This window comes from Barbus barbus (assembly GCF_936440315.1).
Source record: "Barbus barbus genome assembly, chromosome: 40".
Taxonomy (NCBI): Eukaryota; Metazoa; Chordata; class Actinopteri; order Cypriniformes; family Cyprinidae; genus Barbus; species Barbus barbus.
In genome coordinates this window covers 20,700,692-20,727,679 of record NC_136718.1, presented here as the reverse complement: position 1 = coordinate 20,727,679, position 26,988 = coordinate 20,700,692, and the positions used below count along the sequence as shown (strand labels likewise).

The 26,988-nt window shown below is 35.8% G+C and overlaps 2 protein-coding genes across 3 annotated transcripts; one reads left to right on the top strand and one right to left on the bottom strand.

Moving 5' to 3' along the window:
• Positions 1–1,653: 1,653 nt before the first annotated feature.
• On the top strand, positions 1,654–10,264 carry LOC306859502 (F-box only protein 25-like). Of its 2 annotated transcripts, XM_079400545.1 has the most exons (11): positions 1,654–1,750; positions 2,138–2,288; positions 3,095–3,195; positions 3,858–3,907; positions 4,074–4,166; positions 4,286–4,379; positions 5,989–6,173; positions 6,656–6,838; positions 7,132–7,275; positions 8,153–8,179; positions 9,312–10,264. In XM_079400545.1, exons 2-11 carry the CDS (start codon positions 2,161–2,163, stop codon positions 9,399–9,401), a joined length of 1,095 nt encoding a protein of 364 aa, XP_079256671.1. In that variant the 5' UTR covers positions 1,654–1,750; positions 2,138–2,160; the 3' UTR covers positions 9,402–10,264. The 2 variants fall into 2 exon arrangements, with proteins under 2 accessions (XP_079256671.1, XP_079256672.1); XM_079400546.1 differs by lacking the exon at positions 8,153–8,179.
• A 370-nt stretch (positions 10,265–10,634) lies between these two features.
• Positions 10,635–26,000, bottom strand: LOC306859752 (testis development-related protein-like). Its single transcript, XM_079400992.1, has 4 exons — positions 25,535–26,000; positions 20,108–20,155; positions 15,371–15,486; positions 10,635–13,185 (listed from the first exon to the last, which is right to left on the bottom strand). Exons 1-4 carry the CDS (start codon positions 25,619–25,621, stop codon positions 12,753–12,755), a joined length of 684 nt encoding a protein of 227 aa, XP_079257118.1. The 5' UTR covers positions 25,622–26,000; the 3' UTR covers positions 10,635–12,752.
• Positions 26,001–26,988: the final 988 nt, after the last annotated feature.

The following is a 26,988-nucleotide window of genomic DNA, read 5'->3' as shown; positions in this document are numbered from 1 at the left end:
TATTTTAATGACCATAAATGTATATTTATAATGAAAAAAAAACACACTCTACAACATAGGTTTTACAGGTGTTACTTAACTGACCCAGTGCTTCTTTTCGTCACTCTACACACTTTTTTCTTTTACCCATTGTACGCAGTGTTTTCACACTCACACAAAAACTTACCCCTCTGGCCTCTCAAATGCAGGCTGTGGCAGGTTAGATCTTGCAGCAGGAGTGTCCATGGCCTTTACACTACTTTAAATAATTATTGGAAATGCAAGGTTTTTTGGCTTCCAGCTGCGGATGCATGTCAGAATTATTCTCATTTTTGCTTTACATATACAAACTGACAAGTTTTTCTAAACGCATCAAAAACAAAAGAGCATCATTTATGACTGTTGTTGGCATTTGCCTCTTTTATGAAAATTATGAAGTAAGAAACTATTTAGCTGATGTCAATTCTATTCAGATGGTAAAAATTATTCAGGGGTCATGAATCTTTACTGGAGCATAAAAATTTATTGACACTACACACACACACACATGTTACTTGCTATGTTCACAAATGCTTCTAAGCATTTATGTGCACAGCATGTAATGTTCAGATTGGTTTTCTCACTGGTTTAAATGGCATGACTTCTAATACCCTGCAGCCTGGTGTGGACTTTCATCTTCATAGGGCTTTACCTGACATAAATATAAGGGGGGGGGGGTATTTTACATAATAAAATACTATGAAAGTCAATGGGGACCTGTTTGATCAACTGTTTGGTTACCGGCATTCCTTAAAACATCTTCTTTCGTGTTCAATAGATACAGGTTTGGAAGAAATTGAGGGTGAGTAAATGACAACAGAATTTTAATTTTTGGGTGAACTATCTATTCTAAAGCCCCGTTCACACCAAGCACGATAAAGATAACGATAAAGATATAGTTCTAAAAATCGTAAAAACAGGAAATTGTTTTGAATAGTGTCCTACAAATAAAAATAAAACCTATCCAATATTGTCATATTTGGTAATACATGTTGAGTGAACACAATGAAACACTGACACACATTCAGATAAAGGTTAATTATACAGAATAATAAAGATAGGTTTTAGTTTAACTGTGTTCTCAGGACAAGGGTAAACTATTTTTTAAGAAAGACTTCATCTCGTACTTCATCAATGCACACAAAATAGTAAATCAAATAAGATAAAAAACTCAAATATAAATAAGCTAATATTAAAAATACAATATTTCGTAATAAGTATTAAAATTAAATATAATACAGCTGTATAAATACAAGAATACATTAGAAATAAGATATGATTAAAATTAAGAATGTACATCTTTACATTTTCTAGCTGCTGTTCATTGTCTTGTTTTTTTAATAATTTGGTTTTTATCATACAAAGCTTTGTACTCATGACTGGCTGAGAGGATAACAAATAAACCTATTTATCCAAAACTTCTATGTTTATTCCATCATTCATTATCTCCATTTCCCTTCCCCCCCACAAAATCAAAACATGACAACATGTGCGGCGTCTGTGTCACGTGTAAGAACCTGCAGCAGCAGAGAGCTCGGAATAAATCGATCAGTGATCGACAGGGCCGAGAGCCAATCAGCTTGGGAATTCCGGGTAGCAACAAAATAAATACAAACACGGCGGCCAATCACAAACGACGGGAGGCGTGTCTTACATTCCGCTTGTCTGAATGTTTACTTCCGTCAATATTCAAAGAAAAGCAGAAAATTATCATCATAACAAAGGACTCGCGGTAAGTAAAGTTAAATATACGTTTATTATGAATACAAATACACGATTTTGCGAGTGAAACAACGATAGAGTTAGAGATTTGAGCTGTCTTTAGTGTTTTGTCGACGTTTAAAAAGATAAGGTTCTTGGCAGGGTTTGCATTTGAGCAAATTTATTCTCAGTAGTTGATCAAAGAGCCAGAGCTCATTTACAAATGCACATTAAAATGCGTAATTTTTGTTTTTACAAAGATAATGGTTTACATCAAGATTGTGAAATGAGGCTCTTAAGCTTTGAATGACTGTTATTGTGTGTTTTCTGATCAGATCAGGATGATATTGTTTCATCACGTGATATGTGATAAGTCTTTGAGTTATAATGGTTTGAGATAAGAGTCTCTTGTATTCAGATCTCTGGAGCAGGTGCAAGAAGATGCCGTTCTTGGGCCAAGATTGGAGATCTCCAGGCTGGAGCTGGATCAAAACTGAGGACGGCTGGAAACGCTTTGAATATTTCAGCCACAAACTGGGAGACAACATCAATGAACTCTCCTTGGAAGAGTAAGAAATGCTTTGAATTATGTCAGTGTAATGTAGTGATAGTTCTAGGGTGATAACCTGCAACCTTTCAGCTACCACCTCCGATATTTAACCACAAGGCTACACAACCTCAGAAAAGCATTGAGGAACAGACGAAAAAGGAAGGAAGTATGTATGTGGCATGTGGGAAGTCAGATATCCGTGTTTAGAGCTGGTGTGTGCTATTTTCACCGTCTGTGGTTATTGTCTGGAGTAGCATAGAATAGACAGCCGTGAACTGGTTTCGAATGCATTCTGACAATGATACACACACCGACTGAGCTAAAAACACCTTAGTCTGACCATGCTGTCATGGAAACAGACCTGAGGTCGGTCAGACAGACTACGAGGAAACGTGATCATTTGAAACCGTCTGGATATGTGAAGATGCAAGCAGGTGTTTGGATAGTTTTAGTGTACCTCTGCATCACATGTGTTAAATTTCGCTAGACAATAGAGCGAACACTCACCTATGTAAGCTAAAACATCTTCAGAGCTCATTTATACTTAGATTAATAATTAAAAAGAACTTGCATTGGTTTGTTTATTTGCACTAGGTTTATTGCATTTTGTGTCAAGTTTATGTGTACCAGTTAGTGCTCCTAGCAGATAATAGTTTATATTGTATGCTTGCCATCTGTTTATCACATGATCATATACTTGTTGTAGGTCACTCTGAATAATATGGCTTAAAAGGAAATGTAATGTCTAAAGCATATTTTGTAATAGTCATAATAAACTTATGTAATAGTCAACTTAAACTTAAACTTACCTTATTAACTTTACAGATTGGACAATGACAAGGAGAATGTCTACGTGGGAGATGTCTGTGAAGTAGCTGCAAAGAAGAGAAAAAAAGACTTCTTCAACAACAACACTAAGTCACAGTGTAAAAATGACATAATATTTTATTACATCACACTTAATCATCACAACAATGATCTCAAATGTCACAGTAAATCAGAGATTTTTGGGAGAATGGGCAATTATGTTGTTTAGTGGTCAGAATGCTGACCAATACAAAAATATATGACCACAGAATGCTACAAGTGTCCAATCAGAATTAAGATTTCTAGAGAGCTGTGCATTGATTACTAATTTATACTTTTAACATCTTAGCTAATCACAGATAAATGCAGATATAATGAGAAGCAGTTGAAAATTCTACCATCGCTTACTCACCCTCAAGTTGTTCTGGACATCTATGCATTTATTTCTTCTGTGGAACACAAAAGAACATATTTTAAAGGACATTTGGTAACCACACAGTTTCAGTTCCCATTGATTTGAAACTGTTTGGTTACCAACATTTTTCAAAATATCTTCTTTTACGTTCCACAGAAAAAAGAATGCTATACATGTTTGGAACAATATAGGAGTGAGTAAGTGAGAATTTTCATTCAGAATTTTCATTTCATTTAGAATTTTCACATACCTTTAAAGTTATAGTATATAGATTAAATATATATATATATATATATATATATATATATATATATATATATATATATATATATATATATATATATACACATATATATATTTTTTTAGTTTTGTTCCAGGAGAGGTGGATCTACGTTCAGAAGGAGAGTACGCGAGAGGTGAGATGAATTATGTCATAGCATCAACATGTACAAGACTCAAAGAGTAGCAAACAAACAACATGAGTCATAGGACGTTTAATGTCATTGTTTATATATCTCAGTTCTCCCATCGGTAGTCTTTTCTAACCTTTGTCAAATACGAACCGTGTGTTTGTTGTTCCAGAGGCATGGGTACTGTACGCTTGGGGAGGCTTTCAATCGTCTAGACTTTTCCAGCGCTATTCAGGATGTGAGGCGATTCAACTATGTGGTCAAAGTAAGAAAGAACCGACCTTCGCTGAACAATTGCAAGAATGCCTCTCTCCATTTGATTTACTTACTCTGCTTCCCTTCTGTATCCTCTCTCACTTCATCCACTCTGTTTACTTCTCTTAGCTTCTGCAGTTGATTGCCAAATCCCAGCTGACGTCTTTGAGTGGAGCTGCTCAGAAAAACTATTTCAATGTCCTGGAGAAGATAGTTAGAAAAGGTGAGCAGATCTCTTTTTTCTGACTTTATCTAGTTGCATAGAAAATGTGGAAGGCATATGTGACCCCGGACCACAAAACCAGTCTTAAGTCGCTGGGGTATATTTGAATGAATGAATGATGCATTTATATAGCGCATTTATTGTGTATTGCTGTACACCCAAAGCGCTTTACAATCATGTGGGGGGGGTCTCTCCTCAACCACCACCAGTGTGCAGCATCCACTTGGATGATGCGACGGCAGCCACAGGACAACGGCGCCAGTGCGCTCACCACACACCAGCTACAGGTGGAGAGGAGAGTGTGATAGAGCCAATCAAGTGGATGGGGATTACTAGGAGGATGGGGATTATATTTGTAGCAATAGCCAAAAATACATTGTATGGGTCAAAATGATAATTCCTCCGATTCCAGATTTTCAAATAGCTGTATCCCGGCCAAATCTGTCTGATCCTAACAAACCATACATCAATGGAAAGCTTATTTATTCAGCTTTCAGATGATCTCAGGGTGTATTCACACCAGGAAAGTCCGATAGTTCACCTGCTTTGGTTCGGACCAAATAGAATGTTTGTTTTTTTTGTTTGGTTCGGTTCGCTTTCACACTGCCCTTTTTGCAAGTGAACCAGAAATTGTAAACAAAACCACACGTGTGCCAAGGTCATCCATTCATTGGACAGAAATTCTCAAGCAGGGAAAACAGGAAGTGCAAAAACAGGCTAATCATGAAGATCTTTCGTAGTGCAATTTTTATTCTTTTACTAATTTGCTGTTATGTACATTAACGCAATATGAAGAAACTTATGAGCATCAAATGAGACAATGTTATATGATGTAATTACGACTTGCCAAAAATAAAATCTATAGATATAAAATACTTAAAGCATATCAAAATGTTAGCTTAAACATTCAACCTAGATAAATGTGCACTATTAGGCGCATATCCAATCATTTGCGGAGGGTCGCCGTGATTTAGGCAAGTAAGACATGTTCCTCGATCAGCATCTTTAGTTGATCCTGGATCAACATTACTGTCTAAAAATATAGACTTAACCCAATCCCTACCCCTAACCCTTGTTTGTAAGCCTAAAACAGATATTTCCTGTAAAGTTATCCCTCAATTCTGATTGGTTGATTGGAATGTTGTTCCAGGATCAACAAGGATGTTGATCCAGGAACATGTTGTACTTGGTGAAATTACGCTCACCGTTTGCGGAGAGTGGAAGCTGAAGTGCGCTTTGGGACATCAGTGGAAACAAATTAAATACTCCATAATTGTTGCTCATGAAGGTAAGAATAATACATCATTCGGAACTGTAAAGGGTCTATTTTTATTTGTGCACTCACTCTTCAGCTGGGTCTTGGTTCGGTTGTTTGGTGCGGACCAGAGTGCGATTGCTGTATTCACACCTGCCCAAAAGATCCGCACCAAAGGGGGAAACGAACCAGAGTTCGTTTTAATCGAACCAAGCAAGACAGGTGTGAATATACCCTCAATTTCCAAAAATTGACACTTAAGACTGGTTTTGTGGTCCAGGGTCACATATTGTCCTGATATATGTGCATATACAAATATACATTTTATATTTGTATGTTTTTTTAATTGCGCAGTTCTGGATGACCATCAGAACCCACGACTGGTCAAGATGTTGTTGAATGATCTAAGCTCCACACTCTGCATCCTCATCCGAGAAGTTGGGAAGTCTGTGCTGATTGGCAACATCAACATTTGGGTCTGCCGTTTAGAAACCATCTTAAACTGGCAGCAGCAGCTCAACAATTTACAAATTCCAAAGGTAGTCTTTGCATAATTTTCTTAAGGGTTAGGCATGGGCAAAAGTGGGTCAGTGGGTTTTCTGAATGAGCACCGAAAAATAAATAAATTAATTTGTGTAAATGCACATATCAGTTTCACAGTCAACACGCATCTAGTTGTGAGCAGTGGGATGACTAATAAATAATATGATTATATTATTATTATTCTATATCCTGTAGCATTTAAATTTTTTTGGTACAATATACAATACATTTATTATATATAAAAAAGAAATGTTATTACATAATACATAATATGAAATAATAAATAATAACCTTAAATGAATTATAATTGAATAAACTAATAAATAATTAAACCTTACTAAATAATAAATAATTAATACAAATAAATATATCAGATTTAAGGCAAAATATTATAAATTTATAAAATATTATAAAAAAGCAGAAAAATAATAATCAATGGTAAAATGTAATCTATAATGCTAAATATGTCTTGTTGCAGCGAGTTTCAAATGGCATGACGCTGAGTGACCTCCCTTTGCACATGCAAAACAACATCCTGTATAAGTTTAGTGATGCCTGTGACATCGTCAATCTGGGACAAGCCACACCAACACTGCACATGCTGAGTGAGGACTGGCATCTGTGGAAGAAACTGTGCCAGTTTCATTTTGCTGAGAAACAGGTGAGGAATAAGACTTTAAAAATTCACTCATAAACAATCCTAATTGGATGATTCATCAGTTAAGAGATACTGTCATTACCATCACACGCAAACCCACGTATACTGTATCAATATTTCATTTAGTTATACTTCAAATTGAAAAATTGCCCAGATATAATTGTCTGTTTAAGCACTTAATAATAATTTCATCTCTTTGGAGATTAAAAATAGCTGAAAGTTGGGTTAGTGGCCTGATTTGACCACAAGATGGCAGTCAGGCATGTTCCTCACAGAGCTCTTTGTTTGGTGTTCAGTTCTGCAGGCACTTGATTCTGTCAGAGAAGGGCCATGTGGACTGGAAGCTGATGTTTTACACACTTCAGAAATACTACCCTCAGAAAGAACAGTACGGAGACACTCTGCAGTTCTGCAAGCACTGTAGCATCCTCTTCTGGAATGTAAGAAATCTTTATTTAAATGTCAAACATTCTGGTCTGTGAATAAACAAAGACATCCCTCCTTGTTACTATTTAGATTAAAGTGCTCTGCTCAGACATTTCCCTTATTGAAGCCTTGTACAGTATGTGCACACTTGATTGCTCCTACCCTTGCATGCTTTTTTTGTGTGTGCAAATATCTTCTTTAATTGCAGTTTCTGGGCAGAAAACCCAGAACAACATACAAGCATCAGTTTGTTCCAGTCATCTTTATTTAAAATATAGGGGACCAGCATTAACTCCGTAGTAACTACTGTTAAAACATTTGGGGTCAGTAAGATTTGTTTTTTGAAAAGTCTCTTATGCTTACCAAGGCTGAGCAAATGTTCATTTTTTGGTGAACTATTCCTTTAAGGCCTCAGTCTCTATAAGCTCTGGGCACCAAAAAGTGAAGTAATATTGTGCAATGTTTGAAATAACAATTCCTGCTGCATAATATTTTTGTTGTGGTACTTGTTTTTCAGGATTCTTTGATGAATACAAAGTTCATATGAAAAGTATTTATTTGAAATAGAAATCTTTCGTAACATTGTAAATGTCATTACTGTCATTTTTGATTAATTGAATGCATTTTTGTTGAAAAAAGTAATAATTTTTTGAAGAAAATATTCTTTCTTGCCCCAGATGTTTAAACAGTAGTGTATTTAAAAGAACATGACAGAAGTTGAAAGATGAAGGCTCACTTTTAACATACTTATTTTTACTTCGAAAAGGTTTCATTTCAACACTTTCAGGTTATATCTTATATACTCTGTAGTATCAGGCCTCTTCCTGTACCCTTTGACCTTTGGACTATTATTTTTTTCCTGTTCTCCTCCTGGTCCCTTATCTCCTAAAGGACAGACACCTGGCTTTGATCTTTAAGGTACATGCTAAATCTTATATGAGTGTGCCAGCGTTTTGAAATGAGTGTCTGTAAATAAAATTTGTTTTGCTTCATCAGTCATTTTTTATTTTTCTCATTACCTCTGTCAACTTGATTCTGTTTCTGTCCATCATTCTGTCTTGCACCTCAGTCCATTCAAAATCAGCTGGACTTTATCTGTCGTGTTTTGTATTCATTGTAATAATTGAGTGGATATATTAACCTAAATGTCTTCTTTTTTTCCCATTTGCTTCTTTATGTCGTCAGTATGTTCCCACAACGTTATACACTAATGCTTGAACCACATGAACATAATGACCATTATTTTTGCTAATACTAATTAGGAATTTGAACAAACCTCTAACATATTACATTGGGTTGTGTAACTCGCAGTGCTAGATAATAACTAGTTACATGTAATCTGGATTAGGTTACACTTAAAATATGATAAACAAATTAAGTCAAAAGTAATCTAAAAGTAGTCTTAAAATGTGTAGTCTAATAGATTACATTACATTACTAAAACGAATTTTAATTAGTACAAATCAGTAACAGGCTACAATTATTTATAAGTAATTTACCAAGCACTGGTAACTCATCTTCTAGAATAGATTATTAAAATGTTTTTCACGCTAAGAAGAAAAAAAAAGTTATTTTAAGAACTGTTCATTTGAAAGGCTCTTTGGGGAGCCCAAAATTGTTCTTCCAAATCATCACTGTAAAACCCATAGATTTATATACGTAGATGCCTCATTAGTGACTCTTTCTATGGGCGCTATACATAAGCTGTCCACCACATTGTAGTGGTCAACTTGATGTCATTCACTATAGTAGTCACTGAATATTCGAAAGATGTCACAATCCTGAACAGCTGATGGTCTGCGAATTTACAGTATGATGAATGACATCAAGTGGACCTTTCCTCGCATCTATGTGCCTGGAGCGGTCGAATAGGGAATCTATATATGTCTATGGTAAAACCCCCCCTTTTGGAACTGTTTATTTTTAAGAGGGAAGAAGGGACCCTATGAACCGACCAATGTGGCAGTGACTTTTTCACGGACAAAAAGCATACATTTTCCTCAGGAAGATGTTTCAAACTGATTTTGACCGCTCTCTCTTTCCATCTCAGGACTCGGGACATCCTTGCACAGCGAACGACCCGGACAGCTGCCTAACCCCCGTCTCTCCTCAGCACTTCATAGACCTCTTCAAGTTCTGAAATTCAGAATGTTCTTGGACCTCTCACCTTTTGATCTCCTTTGCAAACAAACACCTCTAACCAAGACTCTGAAACTGATCAAATATTTTCGACTTTTCAACTCTGTGCTCCAAACCATATCCTTTCCTCTCCTCTTTTACGTTTCCCAGACAGTCGTTCTGTGATTAAAACGTTCAAACTTCCGAAAATGTAATGATTGAATTTTCTGTTGCCTCACCCAAACTTTAAGGGCTTATGGAAAGATGTCATAATATTAGTGTTTCTTTTGTATTGTCCTCTTTTTTTGTCCCTCGTTGCATTCTCAGAGAATTCATTTGTTCTTTAAGCACAGAAAGATGGGAGATGAACAGCAAAAAGAGGTGGAATATGTGAAGGATTGTTTGTTAAAAAAGGAAAAAAAGAAAACAAACTTGCTTTTGGGAAAGACAGACTGAAGCGAAAAGTGTGGGAGATCCTACGCACAGGTTATCTTGTGTTTTCATGTATTTTCCTTTCTATACCAATGAAATGCACGTCAGAAGTAGTCGTAGGTTAATGTTTACGTGGGTTCTCGTTGTTGTTTTGTCATGCTGTGCGAATATATTTGATGCGTTAACACTAAAGTGTACATTTGCTGCACAAAATAACTTTTTACGATACACTTGTCAAATCTGTCATGAGGGCAGATGGAAAATCTAATGTAAGCTTTGCTATTTATGAACAAATGTATTTTATATCCTTTCTCTGAACTTTGTAATATTGCTTTACTATTCCAGTAATATAAATGTCATTCAAATGGCTTAAGTGTAGGATGTGTTTGATACTATCAAGCATTTGCAAGAAACATGGTTACTTAAAATAATTAAAACCTTTGGGAAATAGCCTATAGGTCTTTTTTTTGGTGCCCAGAAAAAAGGCTGATAGAGACCAAGGCATAGTAATAGTTCACCAAAAATGGAAATTTGCTGAACATTTACAAACCCACAGGCCATCCAAGGTGAGTTTGTTTCTTCATCAGAACAGATTTGGAGAAATTTAGCAATATATCACTTGCTCACTAATGGATCCTCTACAGCGAATGGGTGCCGTCAGTCCAAACAAATGATAAAAACATCACAAAAATCCACATGACTATCAATTAACGTCTTGTGAAAAGTATGTAAAATACAAATCCATCTTTAAGACGCTTCAACTTTAAACTGTTACTTCCAGCTAAAATTGCTTTCTTCAGTGAAAAAGTCATCTTGTCTGAATCAGGAGAGAAATATGAACAGATCATGTTTAATTATTAAAACCATCCAAAACAGCTCTAAATAAAATGTGACATTTAAAAACCTTAGCGAGGAATACAAAGTAACTTTTTAGTCAGATTCACCAATTTATCTGAACCCCTGGAACAACATTTTATTATTTGCATTTAAATCATAATACAGAAAAAAAATCATTCAGTAGTATCAAGACAGAAATCAAAATAAGATTCTCGCCAAAGCCCCAAATATAAAGAGCAAAAATCTGAAACTAACAATTTGTAATCATCTTTCAAACACATTGGTAGACTAATCACATAAAGCTACTATGAACAACTAAAAGCAGCAAACCCACTTACTTTCAGAATCCGATTATAAATAATCTCCTAAAATCAGCAATAAGACACTCAGAAATGTTCTTCTAGCAAACCAAAGATCTTAGGCAGTTCAATGGCATCGGCCAAAGGCTTATAAAATACATTTTATATTAGACTTCTAAATGGTGATTGTCATTTTTTTCATGTTGGGGGTGTTGGAAGAGAATAAAGGGTTAACATGTTGTGATCACACTTCAAAATGAATTTTAAGTCGAGGCACAGCAAAGAAGAATACTTCATAATAAATCGGCACAGCTCTTGAGGTCTTTGGAAGGCTTCAAATATCAAGGTTTGTAACAGAAACCTGGATACTCATCCAACCTGCTTCAGAACTTAGTTTCAATCCTAGAAGACGGTGTTTTCACCAAATTAATCCAATAACTATAATTAGCTGTTTGATTAAAGCTCAAAATCTCCAGCGACTGAACCGAGCACATACACATTCAATTCATAGCTGTTCCCTGTATGTCTTTTCAAGTCACAGTAAGTTCTTGTGACTGAATAGTGGCACTGAATAAATTGTAAGCATGATCAAAATAGCAAGTAGTTTGGGATTATAGCAAGAAAATCATTGCATAGAGTAATTACAGTACATTATGATTGTGAATCAGCAGGCAGTAAATCACTGATCAGTGGAAGGCGTTTCTACATCATTTCACATTCACTCTTCAACTACATAGCGGCATAAATTAACGACAAGTCACAAGTGAATCGACGATTCAAGCAGGAGTGAGTATATGGCAATCTGTCTGTGAAGATGGGTACTGCAGCCTCAGATTAATCGGCACTAATAAAATGTGGATTTAAAGTGACAGGGTTCACCTACAAAATTAATATTCTGTCGTCGTTTATTCACCTTTATGTCACCACAAACCAGTTTGATTTTATTCTGTGAAAAAGAGAAGTTTAGCAGAATGTCCTGACTGACTTTTCATACAATGACTGGAGAAGGATGAATGGAGACTTATTGCTGTATTCAATGACATAGGCTGTCTGGACAGTAATTTGGAATATATACATATATATATGATACTTTGTTGACATTTTAGCAGCTACCATGTCTTTTAAATGGACAATAGACCTTGGTCAGTATAGCGCCATATTTTTTTAACAGGGATGAAAACGAGGTTGTGAGGGATAGAAGTAGCACAGTGCGCTCAATTTGTACCGCTATTTAAAAACATGCTGATTGTTAAGCCTTCGAAATGTCTTTCTGAAAAACTTTTGGTAGACAAAAACTTAAAACAGTTTTGAAAGACCTGTAGGACCTGTATACAGTACATACTATTGTAAGAACTGCCTATCCCTCACAGACTCGTTATCATCCGTGTTAAACTCAATATGGCTGACTGAGGTTTATGGTTCCTGGGATTCTGCTAATCTTCATCTTTTGTGTTCAACAAAACAGAACATTTTATAAATCAGGTTTGGAATGACATGAGGGTGAATAAATGACGATTTTAATTTTTGGTTGAACTCTCCCTTTGAGTGTTTAAATGTCTTTTATAGCCTTTAAAAGTAATGTACAAAACAGCATGGTGATTAACTACGAGGACATCCAGTGATTTCTCTAAAGGAGCTCCATTCAAAAGTTTGACACACATTTTATATCAAATGGGAGAGTGACAATAAATCGTTGACAGGCTTTGGAAGCAGGCACTCTTGGTCCTACTCTTCACATCGGTGGGCTGTCTAATTAGAGTTGGTATAAAAGGGGGTGTGGCCATCCTCAGACATTAATATGTAAATCATTTTAGCCCCTCCCAACTACTCTCTGATTGACTGGCTGGACTTCGGCGACGAACGGCGGCTAATTTATCTCGCGCCCGAGCTGCCCACTGGGCAGGGCCGCCCGTCTGTGATTCAGTCAGACTAGCGTAACGAGACGAGTCCTCCTCTGAACCCAAGCCAACCCAGGACGGCAAACCCAGAGAATGCGGCAGAGACAGTGACAGAGGGGAGGACAGCGGGGACGAGTCGCTCCTCTTCTTCTCCAGCTCATTTCTTTCCTCCTCCATTCCGTCATTCAGCTGAGGTGGCTCCCAGCCCTCAATCTTGTCGATCTTCCTCGTGGGTGTGATTTGCTTCATCGTCATTGTGATGTTGTCCCACAGACAGTGCGCTTTGTCTTTTTCTGGGTTGGCTTTACTCTTGTCATCCTCCCAGTTTTTCTTAGCAGACCTGGGAGAGAATGAAGAAAATTAAGAATTTTTTATTTTACCATAAATTAACACCTCTGGTACTGCTTGGAAGACTGAAAAAAAATTCAATAATTAAAGAAATTCCAAGAAGTTTCAGCAAAAAATAAATAAAATAAAAAACTATATATATATATATATATATATATATATATATATATATATATATATATATATATATATATATTTATTTGTTTGTATATATGTATGAAGAGTTTATTTGCAAAAACATAACTCATAGTTTTTTTCATTTTCAAAAATCGTGTTTTTTATTATGTTATCATGTTATTATTGTGTTTTACTGTGTTAGTTAGCTGTATTTTTTAGTTATTTTTTTAACCAAATCAAAATAACCCAACTGCAGTTTAATTCAGATTAATTGGAAGGCACAATGAAAAAACTGGATTTTTGAAAATTGTTAAAAACGGAGTTCTCTCATATCGGCGTTACTCCTCATATATTATAGTGTGTGTGTGTATATATATATATATATATATATATATATATATATATATATATATATATATTTCAGAGCGTGCACATGCTGAACATAAACAACGCTGATTACGTTGATTATGTTCTGGGGTACTCTCCAAAATGGCAGAAGATGGTAACGCGGGGAGAAGAATTGTTGAATATATTGTGTTATTATTTTCTTTGCGCACAAAAAGTAATCTTGTAGCTTCGTAAAATTACGGTTGAACCACTGATGTCACATGGACTATTTTACAGATGTCCTTACTACGTTTCTGGACCTGGGAACATTGCAGTTGCATTGCGGTCCACGGAGGGTCAGAGAGCTCTCAGATTTCATCAAAAATATCTTAATTTGTGTTCCGAAGATGAACGAAGGTTTTATGGGGTTGGAACGACATGAGGGTGAGTAATTATTGACAGAATTGTCTTTTTTTGGGTGAACCAACCCTTTAAGATTTGTACTCATGGAAGCAGTCAAACCTGTTCATTAGAAGGGGGTGTCCCAATACTTTTGGCAATATAGTGTATATACATATATTTATTTGTTTTTTGCTTATATGAAACGATACAAGACTCTCTCAAGAATTTATTATGCTGTCCGTACATTGTGGTGTTTAGTTTTTTGTCATAATGGCACACGGCAGTCACATATGCTTCAGCAGGAAGGACAGAGGCTGGGCCACAGGGTGCGGTTTCCATTTCAGACACTTACTTGATGATTGACTTGCTTATTTAAAGTCACACTATATTTATGTACAAAAACATGTATGCGAGACATTCCATTGCTATGTAAATATGATATATTTATCTCTATTTTTATTGCATACAGTATGGATATGTTCATTTCTAGGCACTCAAAGGTGTCGTGTGTGTATCTCTTGTGTTAAAATTTCCCCCAAAGACTGACTGTAAACACTGCAGCTCTGTGCTGCTCTCACAACATGGCTTTGTTTGTTTCAGCAGCCCAACATGGCAATTTCTGGCTCAAATGGCGCGAGCTCGAGGCAGACCAAAATATTTGGACAATGTGGTTTTGAATTTTCCCACTAAGCACATCCAATGCAGAAGCACATAAGCTAGAAACCATTGTGTTCTATTTTGAACGTCTTTGTGTGTGTGTGTGTGTGTGTGTGTGATAATCATCTCAAAAACATTGAATTGACGTACATTCTATCTCTTAAACATCATTAAAACGTCAACACGGTATGTTTAAGCTACTAAAAATGACTAGAAGTAATAAAAATACCAAAAAACTAAAAATGTCTATATTATATTTTGGAAGGTGTCATGAAAAAATAAAAATACAAATAATAATAATAATAAATAAGCAATCAATACATGATTAAAAGAACATTTTTAGGTTAAACTTTCAGAAAAGATACCTATGGCATGACATATGCCAGTCAACATTTGAAGTGGATCAAAACCTTTCATCAAAGTTGTCCTAAAACCAAAATATGTTCTTGTCTTAGGACAACTTTGATTAACTTTTTTGATCCACTTCAAGTGTTGAATACTGTATACTGCTACTGTAATATAAAATTACTCATACATTTAAATTATACGATTTTGGTTGTCCCACCTAGCCCTACTTACTGGGTATAATCATCTAAAATTATTGTAATCATCTAAAAAAATACATATTGGAATTTTGAGGCTTGCAAAACATGCTTCATTTAGCTTTAGCTTACCCTCTTCTGTGAGAGACAGTGACTCCTGTCAGCAAGATGTGCTCATCGTCCTGAGACGGAAACAACTTCTTGTCTCCTTTTTCTCTCTTTGATTTAACCTTCTTTAATTTTGAATCCTACAAAAGGTCAAAAACAGAGTCAGAAACCATACAGAAATCGCTCGTTTATTCATACAACAGGGCTCTGCGTAAAGTAAAACGACTGTTTGTGTGTTATGGGTCAGAAAGACTAAGCTTTGGTTTCTTAGTGAGACAGAAATACAGATGGAAAGAGATGATGGTAGGTTTAGGCCTGGCACAAACTAAGACATCTTGAACGCAGGAGTAGAAAGCTGTATCGGACGGACAGAGGGCTTCACGCAGTAAAAACAGGAAAGGCCTATGTTGATTACAGCGGGTTGCAGGGACGGATCTCTAGGTAGACACACGTGTGTGTGTGTGTGTGTGCGCATGTTTTGGGTCATTTGGCGATCTGACTCATTCCTTCAGACTCCCTCCTGTCTGCGTTCAGTGTGACCCTCAGGATTTGAAATACCGGCCCAGCTTTGCAGCTTATTATATAGGAAAGAACCTTTGACACAATTTCTTGCTCCCTTTCACAAGTTGTTCATTTTGTTCTGATCTGCCTTGTACAGAATGTTCTCTCTCGATTTAAATAGAAAACAAAATGTAACTAAATAATATCTTAAATCACACCATATTTTGGGTTATATGAGACTCCAAAATCAAAAAACAAAAATAAAAAATCAAGATAATTGGTTAAAACATTCTTTTAATGACACTGTAGTATATATATATATTTCATTTATATTCATATTTTGCACACACACACACACATATATATATATATATATATATATAAGCACGTTACGCTCATTGTTGCGCTCAAAGATTTTTTCACAGCAAGAAATAAATATTTGTTTAAAATGTTTTTATGGTAAATCCTAAACTTCCTAAAAAAAAACATTAAATAAAAAAATCTAAATCATTGAAACATTCAAAGGAGGATGTTTTAACCACATACTAAAATTGACTAAAATTATTATAAATTATAATGACATTCACTAATCCCCCCCAAGTTTATACTTTAGCATTTATACTGTATTATTGTATAAAAATATCTACAATATTGTTTATGGTAATTTAACAAAAAAACTAATATTTGATTTGATGCTGAAATATAACCCAGATATTTTTCTGCAAGATTCACCCAAATGCATCTTTTCTAAATATGTAAAGATCTACAAGTTACATTGCATTCATTTGTGTATCATCCAGATATTCAGTAGTTGTTACTGCGTGTCTGGAGGAATTAAAATGTACCAAACACTAAAAAAAGGTAAAAGCACGTGGTTATTTTTATTCGCCACTCCCGGTCTTGTCTCAAACCAAAGACCTTTGTGTTCTGTCACTCCGCTGTGCTAAAACATGCTATCTGATTATGCACGAACACATAAACGCTTGTTATGTCGGGACCGGTTCTTATTATGAGTTCCAGCACATTTATTTAGCATTTATCAGCATTAGGAGTCTTAGGGCACATTATTCATTCCATCGGATAAACAGACATTACTATCGGACTTCTCTTTGACCTCAAATAAAGCACAACACTCGTTTGGCTGCAATCGCTCCATCTGTCTTGTCCTCCCTCTCTCTCTCTCCGCTTGGTTAAAGCACGCAGTGGAAATAAACAACTGTCACTTTAACTTGAGACGGAGCTCCTGCTATCACTCGAGGAAACAGCAGAGCTCTGTGGAAGTCTAACTCTATCTGTTAGCCTCTATAAAGTGGTCATATCAAGGAAAACTGATTTCTCATGATCTGTTGGGATTAAAAAGAGTTCATCGTGCTGTGAAAACATGCTGTAAATATCAGAACACAAAACTTATAAAAAGAGCAATTATTTTTAAAAAGCACACACTAAATGCTGCTATTTTTGCTCCTGGTCACTCAGTTCTGGAAGCAATTCCTATTTTTTATAACAATAATAATAAAAAACAATAAATAAATTAATAATAATAATAATAACAATAATAATAGAACGTAAAAGTCTTAATTGGGAAAACATCTCTATATGTTGTTAAGCTCATTAAACCAACAAAAATGTATCACATTACAACCTTTGATTTTAAGGGAAAAAGTATATGAAAAATCAAGAAAAAAAATATTTTATGAAGGAATAAACTACAATCAAATGACTTGCAAATTAAGAAATCATGGAATGATGCTACAATATAAAATTATGTATTTATAGCCATCGGTTGTGAATAAGCAAATATATTTAAAATCACAAATTAATTTCTTATATATATATATATATATATATATATATATATATATATATAGAGTCATGGTCAGAATTATTGGCACCCTTGGTAAATATGATCAAAGAAGGCTCTGAAAATAAACCTGCATTATTAATCCTTTTGATCTTTTTTTTTTTAAATCACAAAAATCTAACCTTTCATTGAACTAAAACAATTGAAAATGGAAATGGTTTCATCCATCACAATGAAAAAAACAAAGAATATATTTCTGATGTGAAGCAAAAGATAATTGAGCTTCACAAATTAGTGAAGTGGCTTTAAGAAAAGAGCTAGAGCAATGAAAATTCCCATTTCCACCATCAGGGCAATAATTAAGAACTTCCAATCATCAGAAAATGTTACGAAACTGCCTGGAAGAGGATGTGTGTCTATATCGTCCTAATGCACGGTGAGAAGGAGAGTTTGAGTGGCTAAAGACTCACAGCTGGAGAATTGCAGAAAATAGTTGAGTCTCGGGGTCAGAAAACCTAAAAAAAAAAAAGGTCAAACAGCACCTACATCACCACATGTTGTTTGGGAGGGTTTCAAGAAAAATTATCCTAGCTCATCCAAAAACAAACTCCAGCATATTCAGTTATCAGACACGACTAGAACTTCATGGGACTGGCTTCTATGGTCAGATGAAACTACAAAATGAGCTTTTTAGCAGCAAACACTTAAGATGGGTTTGGTGAACACAGGAATAAAAAGTACCCCATGTGTACAATGAAATATACTGCTGTGTTTTTGATGTTGTGGGCCTATATTTCTGCTGGACGTCCTGGACATCTTGTTTAGACACATGGCATCATGGATCTATCAAATACCAACAGATAAAAAAACCAATAAGTGACTGACTCTGTTAGAAATCTTATAATGGGCCATGTTTGGATCTTCCACCCGTACAATAATCCAAAAACAACACAAAAATGGGTCACTGAGTACAAAACCAAGCTTCTGCTGGCCATTCCAGTCCTCTGACCTGAACCCAGTAGAAAACGAGTGAGGTGAACTGAAGAGAAGAAGCACCAACATGGAGCTGTGAATCTAAAGGGTCTGGAGTGATTCTGGGTGAAGGAATGGTCTCTGATCTCTTGTCAGGTGTTCTCTAACCTCATCAGGCATGATAGGAGAAAATTTAGAGCTGTTAAACTGGCAAATGGAGGTTTCAAAAAGTATTGAATAAAAGGGTGCCGTTAATTGAGAAAAACATTTATTTCATAATGATATTTCCCCCCATTTTAAATTCTTATTATCCAGTGAAAGGTTAGATTTTTGTGAATTTTTTAAATAAAAGATCAAAATGATTAATAATGCAGGTTTATTTTCAGAGCTTTCTTTTATCATATTTGCCAAGGGTGCCAATAATTCAGACCACGACGTATATATGGTAGTCAAACACTTAGGATTCTATGGAATCCTGAAATCAGTTTCTCTTTGGGGAAAATTAATGGCAATTCAAATGAAAACAAATTAAAAACAAAGAAATACAAAAATGTATTAATTAAATAAATAAATAAACACTCACTATAACATAAATTAAATATTTGTTATTTATGTTGCATTGAAAAAATATTTTCATCCTAATATACAGATACGTTTGAATAGTTGCTAATAGACCTTAGATGCTATATTGAATTTATGTGGATGAAAATGAGGCTGTGAGGGGTAAGAGGAATGTGCTGTGTAAAGGTCCAAAATCACTTAATTTTCACGACTCATAACTTTCAAACCTCTTTTGTGGAGCTCTTGTCTACTGCAAGTTATTTTAGAAAAGATGTTTTGTCAGCTGAACAATTGGTATGTTGTTAAAGAACAGTATAATCCACTGAACGTGCTGTACTTCTATCCTTCACGGTCTCATTTTCATTCCTGTCAGAAATTAAATATGGGTAAGGTCTATGGTGGAGCTTTTTACACTGCATAAATGTGTATTTCGTTGCATTTACAGTACCAGCTGCTCATGCTAACAATACAAAGGTTAACCCCTGATTACACAGAAGGCCAAAAACAGCTGTTTAATTCTACTAAACACAGAATAGTTCAGATATTTATTAGACAACTTAAAATATGACATGACAGCAGCAGTTCACTAAAGGAAAGCACGCCACTGAATGTTTGCTAGTCTCAAAGACGGCTTTTGCTATTGTCCAGACTGTTCTGAAAGAATGCGTCACATCCTCTCTACATGTTTAACAGATTATGCACAACACACACATACCGTACTATCAAAATCTTGCCATTCAATGCGTTCATTCACTAAGAACTAACAAAAATAAAAAGACAACAGAAATTCAGTGTTTTACATCAGGCTTTTCGACTCACATCCTAACAATGCTGCAATGGTATTGTTTCGGACACTGTCAACTAATTTTTGCATTTCTGTTCAAAGCAACAAAATGTTATGCGTGTGTATATTGCTGTGTGTTTACCTTTGTTGAAGGGCTCAGAACTTCCTCTGTTCCTTCAGAGTCTTTATCCTGAAAAGCAAAGGCCAAGGAGAACAAAACAATGAGAACATGCACACACACTTAAACACGTGATAATGTATACGAACACACACACACACACACACACACAAATGCGAGGAATATTTTTAGCACACTAACATAAACAAGGTCTTGCACATTTGAGGAGGGACTTGAAAATCATCTTGTTTTCTGTCAAGAAACAGTCGTAACACAAATATGGTGAGGAATTAAAAACTCATATGGATATCCCACTATTTTCAAGTAATAATCTGATCTGTTAGTGTTTCTATTTTGGGTGATCAATCAGAACTGCTCTGGCATTCAACTTCTTGGTAAGGGTCTGACCTCTTCCCCTTCCTTCCTGCCCCACCTGCACTACTGCTGCCTCCTGGAAAATTCTTACTTCACATTTTCACTGCCCTACAGAGACAAGAAACTTTTAGCTCTAGCGCAACAAACTGAAGAGCAAAGGATGTACATTAGGTGTGTAACTGATGCTTTATCACTATAGGGAATTATGGGAAATGTAGTTGTCACAACACTTTCACCCTCATGAACTGGTGTATATTTTGGTAATGTTTTATCGCTATTCTTCATTAACAGCATACAAAATACACATTCATGATGAAAACCTAATTATGACTATATGTATATTTAATAAAAAATATCTGTCATCTTTGCTCTTGGGACCCCAGAATATAATGTAAATGATTGTAAGTTTAGAGTTAGTAAGTTTCATTTATTTATTTACTTTTTATTAAATATATTTATTCAGCAAGAATGTATTAAATTGATCAAAAGTGAGAGCAAAGACATTCCTAATCTTACATCCTCAATATAGAATCCTAAAAAAGTGTATCACAGTTTCCCCAAAAATACTAAGCAGCACAACTGTTAATAAATTGATAATAATAATAATAAGAAGAAGAAATGTTTTGTGAGCACCAAATCAGTACATTAGAATGATTTCTGAAGGATCATGTGACACTGCTGAAATTCATTTTAATATATATAAAGACAGAAAACATTATTTTAAATTGTAATAATATTTCATAATATTACTGCTTTACTGACTCCAAATGCTTTGATATATATAAAATGTAAAATATCTGTAAAATATAGACCCTTGATTATGGCCAACACTTATGTCAATAAGACAAGGTTTAAAGAGCAAATCCAGAGCAAACACTTTTGTTCTCAAATGGCTTGAAGGCAGAATATGATTCTTACAAACAGAGAGAGAGAGAGAGAGATCAACCTCTGTTCTGCAATGTCCATGTCACTCCTCCCTCCTCCTTCTACCCACAACCCTCTGCCTCCTTCATTTCTACTCCCTCTCACTCCTTCTATCACTGCCACACACCTCCGCCCCATCTTACCAAAGCGTTTGGCCTGATTAGTGCAAATACTCTCTCGAGTGCTAATTTATAAATGAAGGAGTGAAGCGGAGACTGAGCAAAGAGGAATGTTTGGGATATTTTAAGTCTTTTGCCCTCTGCACTCTGCCATTTCTTATGACTGTGGCATATTAGGGACAGCTCAGACCTGACTTTACTGAAAAAAAGCTTGTGATTGAGGAATACAGGGTCATAGGAGTCCATTTATTCTGCCTTCAGTTGATTTATGAAGGAACTAACCACAATATCAACAAGACTGTTCCTCAAAATAATGATGTTTACCTACTGGCAACCTGGCAAATCCAAACTTTCTACAAAATTGACAGTCCTGACAGAACCTGAATAGAACTGGAGCTGAATGTAAGTGTCCTCATCCATCAGGCTTCCTGCTTTACATACCAAGTTCTGGATGAACAAACTGACTAGCAGCTGAAGGAAGCGGAGCTCACTGAAATATCCCTTTGTAGACCGAACAACATCAGAACATTCCTTTCCCTCTCCAACATACTATCCACAAGCCTATACCACTATTAGAATGAGCTATAAACTTAATCAAAATTACCGTGGTACTACCTTGTTTTGAACATGGTACAATGGAAATAGTTTACAACAGTCATATGTTTTTGTACTTTGATAGTACTATGCTTTATCTGTCCCTTGCATAAACTATAAAAAAAAGTACTGTGATAGTACACGCAACGGTACAGTATCAAATGGTAATACTATGGTATTTTGACATATTTTAGGGTCCTAAAGTTCATGTACCATAGTATTTACAAGACGGTATTCCAAGGTGTTACAATGGTCTTTTCAGTACTTTTTTTTTTATCACTGTGTAAATACTAATTCAGTAGTACCATGGTATATATCAAAGTATTTTTTGCAAAGTACAGTATGTTTAGAAATATTTGAATATTTGCCTCAGTAATACTTTGTTTTAGTGGGCATGTACTATGATAATACCATGATGTTTTTTTGAAGAACCTTGCATGCCCTTACAAAAAGTACCATGGGAGTACAGTGATATTTGATATATGAAATTTAAGTACCATGGTATGATGGTACTCCAAGGTAAAACCATGGTACATATCCAAAAAACATGATAGTACCATGGTAGGTTTTCAGTACTTTTAAAAAAGTGTGTAAATACCAATGGTAAACATTCAGTATAAACACCAAAGTACCAATATATTTCCATATTTTTGGAAATATTAAAATTTTTTGGCATCATGGTAATGGTTTTTGGTAGTGCTGTCAAATTTAATTGCAATTAATCGCATCCAAAATAAAAGCTTTTATTAACATAATATATGTGTGTGTACTGTGTATATTTATTATGTATATATATATATAAATTCACACACATACAACATAGATTTAGAAAACATTTACATGTATTTACATGTATATATTTATATTAAAAAAATGTATATTACACAAATATTTAATATATTAATTTTTTTTTTTTAAATATACTGTATACATGCATGTTTGTGTATTTATATATACACATAATAAATATACACAGTACATCCACATATACTATGTAAACAAATACATTTATTTTGGATGCGATTAATCGTTTGCCAGCACTTGTTTTTGGACATTCATATGGTTTAAAATGACTAAAAATCTTCTTTTTCTTTACATAAAAGTACCATGGTGTTCCTTGAAGCTCTTTCCTTTACTTACTTTACTGTTGCAATACCATGGTACAGAGATGGTATCAGATGTTTGCTATATTACTTGGAAATATATATAAAATTAATATAAAATACTATGAAACTTTGAAAATACCATGGTATTTTTGGATAATCAGTCACCTTATCATCTTAACTTTCACATAAATTAATTAAATAGAAAGCAGTTAGGGTAACATATTGCTGCATGTAATATTGAAAAAATCTGGTCTTCTATCAATGGCCAACTTTCAGCTGGGTTTCCATCCAAACATGAAGCAAAAAAAGGGAATTAGGTGCATTTCCATCAAGTTGTTCGAGCAGATGATGGTGTTATTGGTAAGCGAGTAACCAATAGTAAATAAAAAAACTGGAAAGACCAATGCTATCTCACGGCAATTCGTACATATTTTACGAGGTGGCTAATTCTTACGAATTCGTACGACCTCACTCGTTTGATTTAGTATGATTTGTCTAAACCCCAGTGACGGGTAGGTTTAGGGGCGGGGTAAGGTGTAGGTCATTCGTACAAATTCATACGAATTGGCAACTCGTAAAATACGTACGATTTAGCAAAAATCATATGAATCTGTACGAGTGAGGTCGTACAAATTCGTACGAATCAGCCACCTCGTAAAATATGTTTTTTTTTGGTCTAGTTTGGTCTAGCAGCTAAGCTAGTTGTCATAATATCTTTCACTATCAGACGAGTCCCATCTCTGAGACCAAAAACATGTTTGTGGAACAGATTCTGTTGGGAAGAATGTGACTGTGGCCTAGTCAAGGCCGTCTAATATCACACTTGAAACAGAACGCAGTGGGAATGTTTAACTTTTTAGTGCAAGCTTCTGAAATACATTAAAAAAGTGTGAGGGGGAGAGAAAGAAAGCTTATCTGCAACCGTCTCCTGCTGTTACGCTGTAGGGACCTTATCTGACTCCTGCAGTCTAACAGCTGACAGAACATTAGATCTGAAAAGGAGGACGGAGGCGAATGCCATGAATCTGTATCTAAACTCAGCCACAGCAAAGCCACATTTAATTAATATAGATCTATTATCTTATCCATGACAATCAAACTACATGATCAGTATTATATCACAGCACCATCTCAGAGAAACAGGGAAACGTAAATAAAAAAACTTAAAGTATGATTTTATATGTTATGTACTCACTTCTCATGACTGATCTGAACTCCAGTGGAAAATACGCTCATTCTGCCATTTTCATACTCTTGACTCTTATTCTGGTGGTATATTACATGATTTTCATTGTCCTATTCTCTCATTCCACACTATATTGGTCAACCCTAGTGGTCAACAGATATTAATGGCCGATGACATAAGCCGATGATGCATATTTCAAATAAGGTGTTTACATTACCCAAAATTCTGATTAAAACAGGCCATCTGATTCTATACTGATTTCTAAAACCCATGGCCTAATCTGTGTACAGCAATCTGGTTAATACTCATGCCATCTAAATAACCAAAATATAACCCCAAAAAGCATGTAAACACAGATATTGTACCACACTCTCAATTCTTTTATTGGAATATTCCCATTTATATTCTCACTCTCCCATATCTGCATAATTACAAATACTCTCTTTTTGCTATATTTTCATTGTCCTGTTCTCTCCTTCCATATTCATCCTAGTCAACAGATATGGGTTTATTAAGGGCCGATGGCATACGCAAAAACAAAGGAACATTCAGTTATGTATATACACTTTTTGTTCTCTACACTCACATTCTGCCATTCTCATTATGGGTTTCCATGACGCAAAATTCTGATTAAAACGGATCAAATGATTGCATTCCGATTTATAAAACCAAAATGGGGCCTTATCTAGATATGGAAATCTGGTTTATGCAAATGAGATTTAAATAACCAAAAAAGCTTGTAAACAGTTATTTTTACTGTGTAGTTTAATCACATATTCCTATGTATATTCTAATTCATCCATACTATAAATACTGTGCTTTTCCTCAAAATATTCCGATTTCCCCTTCTTTGCATGATCCATATGCTTCATACTTGAATACCTCCAGAACTTCATACTGTCAAACAAGAGCGATTTCAAAAGTAGGGTGACACATTAATAAGTGGATTAAATGATAGGGGATGATAATTATTATTATTTCGCTGCTGTTCTTATAATCAGATTTTACGACTCACTGACTCCGGGGCGCATCCGCTTTGTAAACAATACAGTTACTGTACAGGCAGAAATGCGACACAGCCAAACTATTAGACTCAAGTACATCTGATCTCTCAAGTTTGAAGCCCACGGGCAACATCCCACCTTACCTTCCTCGCGTGCTCGTGATGCCACGACACGTCGTCCTCCTCTGAAGCTTCATCCACCAGAACTTTGCTCTTGCTCTTCTTGAACATTATACGCGCAGGCAGTTCAGCTATATCTCAGAAGCACGATATTTTCCAAGCCCATGGGATGCGAGTGAAGACTCTGGGGTGAGGAGATCGAGAGGAGGCAGCGGTTAAATCAGAACAATAACACGTCTGTGATCGCGCCCTGCCCTTCGCGATACCCCACACGCACACTTTCCTCCGGCCCACTATCTTCTGATGAACGTCTGAGCACACGGTTGGCTAGAGCACCTGGACCGCCGCTCCTCCCATCGTGGATCAGATTGCCGCTGATCAGCTGGTTGTCGTGGCAACGTGGGCGGGGCCACGGCCCCCTCAGACCCTCCCACCCGGACAGGAGGTCTTATCATGAGCAGTCAAATATGTCTTTAGAGGTTCAAGCAGTGTAGAAGTTTTTCATAAGTAGACTTTAGTGAGCCTGCTAAATTAGACGCTTAACTCAGCTTTCAAAAGCTAGGCATAGCATTAAATGATAAAATATCAAACCAAGTGGCAAAAGCTCAATCTTTAAGTAAAAAATAAAAATGAATTTTAAAAATTGCAATAATGTTTTTATGGATGGTTTGATATTTTGCAATAGTGCACTGAATGCATTCATTTAAAGTGTGCAAATACTTTTATATAGGGCACTTTGTGTTTTTTATGGGCCACACACACACACACACACACACACACACACATATATTGTAATTGAGATCTATCAGTCTGGAAAAGGTTATAAAGCCATTTCTAAAGCTATGGGACTCCAGCGAACCACAGTGAGAGCCATTATTCACAAATGGCAACAACATGGAACAGTGGTGAACCTTCCCAGGAGTGGCCGGCCGACCAAAATTACCCCAAGAGCGCAGCGACGACTCATCCAAGAGGTCACAAAAGACCCCACAACAACATCTAAAGAACTGAAGGCCTCACTTGGCTCAGTTTAGGTCAGTGTTCATGACTCCACCATAAGAAAGGGACTGGGCAAAAATGGCCTGCATGGCAGAGTTCCAAGACGAAAACTGCTGCTGAGCAAAATTAACATAAAGGCTTGTCTTAGTTTTGCCAGAAAACATCTTGATGATCCCCAAGACTTTTGGGAAAATACTCTGTGGACCGACGAGACAAAAGTTTAACTTTTTGGAAGGTGTGTGTCCCATTACATCTGGCGTAAAAGTAACACAGTATTTCAGAAAAAGAACATCATACCAACAGTAAAATATGGTGGTGGTAGTGTGATGGTCTGGGGCTGTTGTGCTGCTTCAGGACCTGGAAGACTTGCTGTGATAAATGGAACCATGAATTCAGCTGTCTACCAAAAAATCCTGAAGGACAATGTCCGGCCATCTGTTCGTGACCTCAAGCTGAAGCGAACTTGGGTTCTGCAGCAG

Excerpts from the sequence above, each read along its gene's own strand:
- LOC306859752 (XM_079400992.1), bottom strand. The coding sequence starts at position 25,621 with ATGTTCAAGAAGAGCAAGAGCAAAGTTCTGGTGGATGAAGCTTCAGAG. Across the intron at positions 20,156-25,534 it reads ATCACGAGCACGCGAGGAAG|GATAAAGACTCTGAAGGAAC; the intron begins GTAAGGTGGGAT and ends TTTGCTTTTCAG. Across the intron at positions 15,487-20,107 it reads TTCTGAGCCCTTCAACAAAG|GATTCAAAATTAAAGAAGGT; the intron begins GTAAACACACAG and ends GACCTTTTGTAG.
- LOC306859502 (XM_079400545.1), top strand. The coding sequence starts at position 2,161 with ATGCCGTTCTTGGGCCAAGATTGGAGATCTCCAGGCTGGAGCTGGATC. Across the intron at positions 2,289-3,094 it reads AATGAACTCTCCTTGGAAGA|ATTGGACAATGACAAGGAGA; the intron begins GTAAGAAATGCT and ends TTAACTTTACAG. Across the intron at positions 7,276-8,152 it reads GTAGCATCCTCTTCTGGAAT|GACAGACACCTGGCTTTGAT; the intron begins GTAAGAAATCTT and ends TATCTCCTAAAG.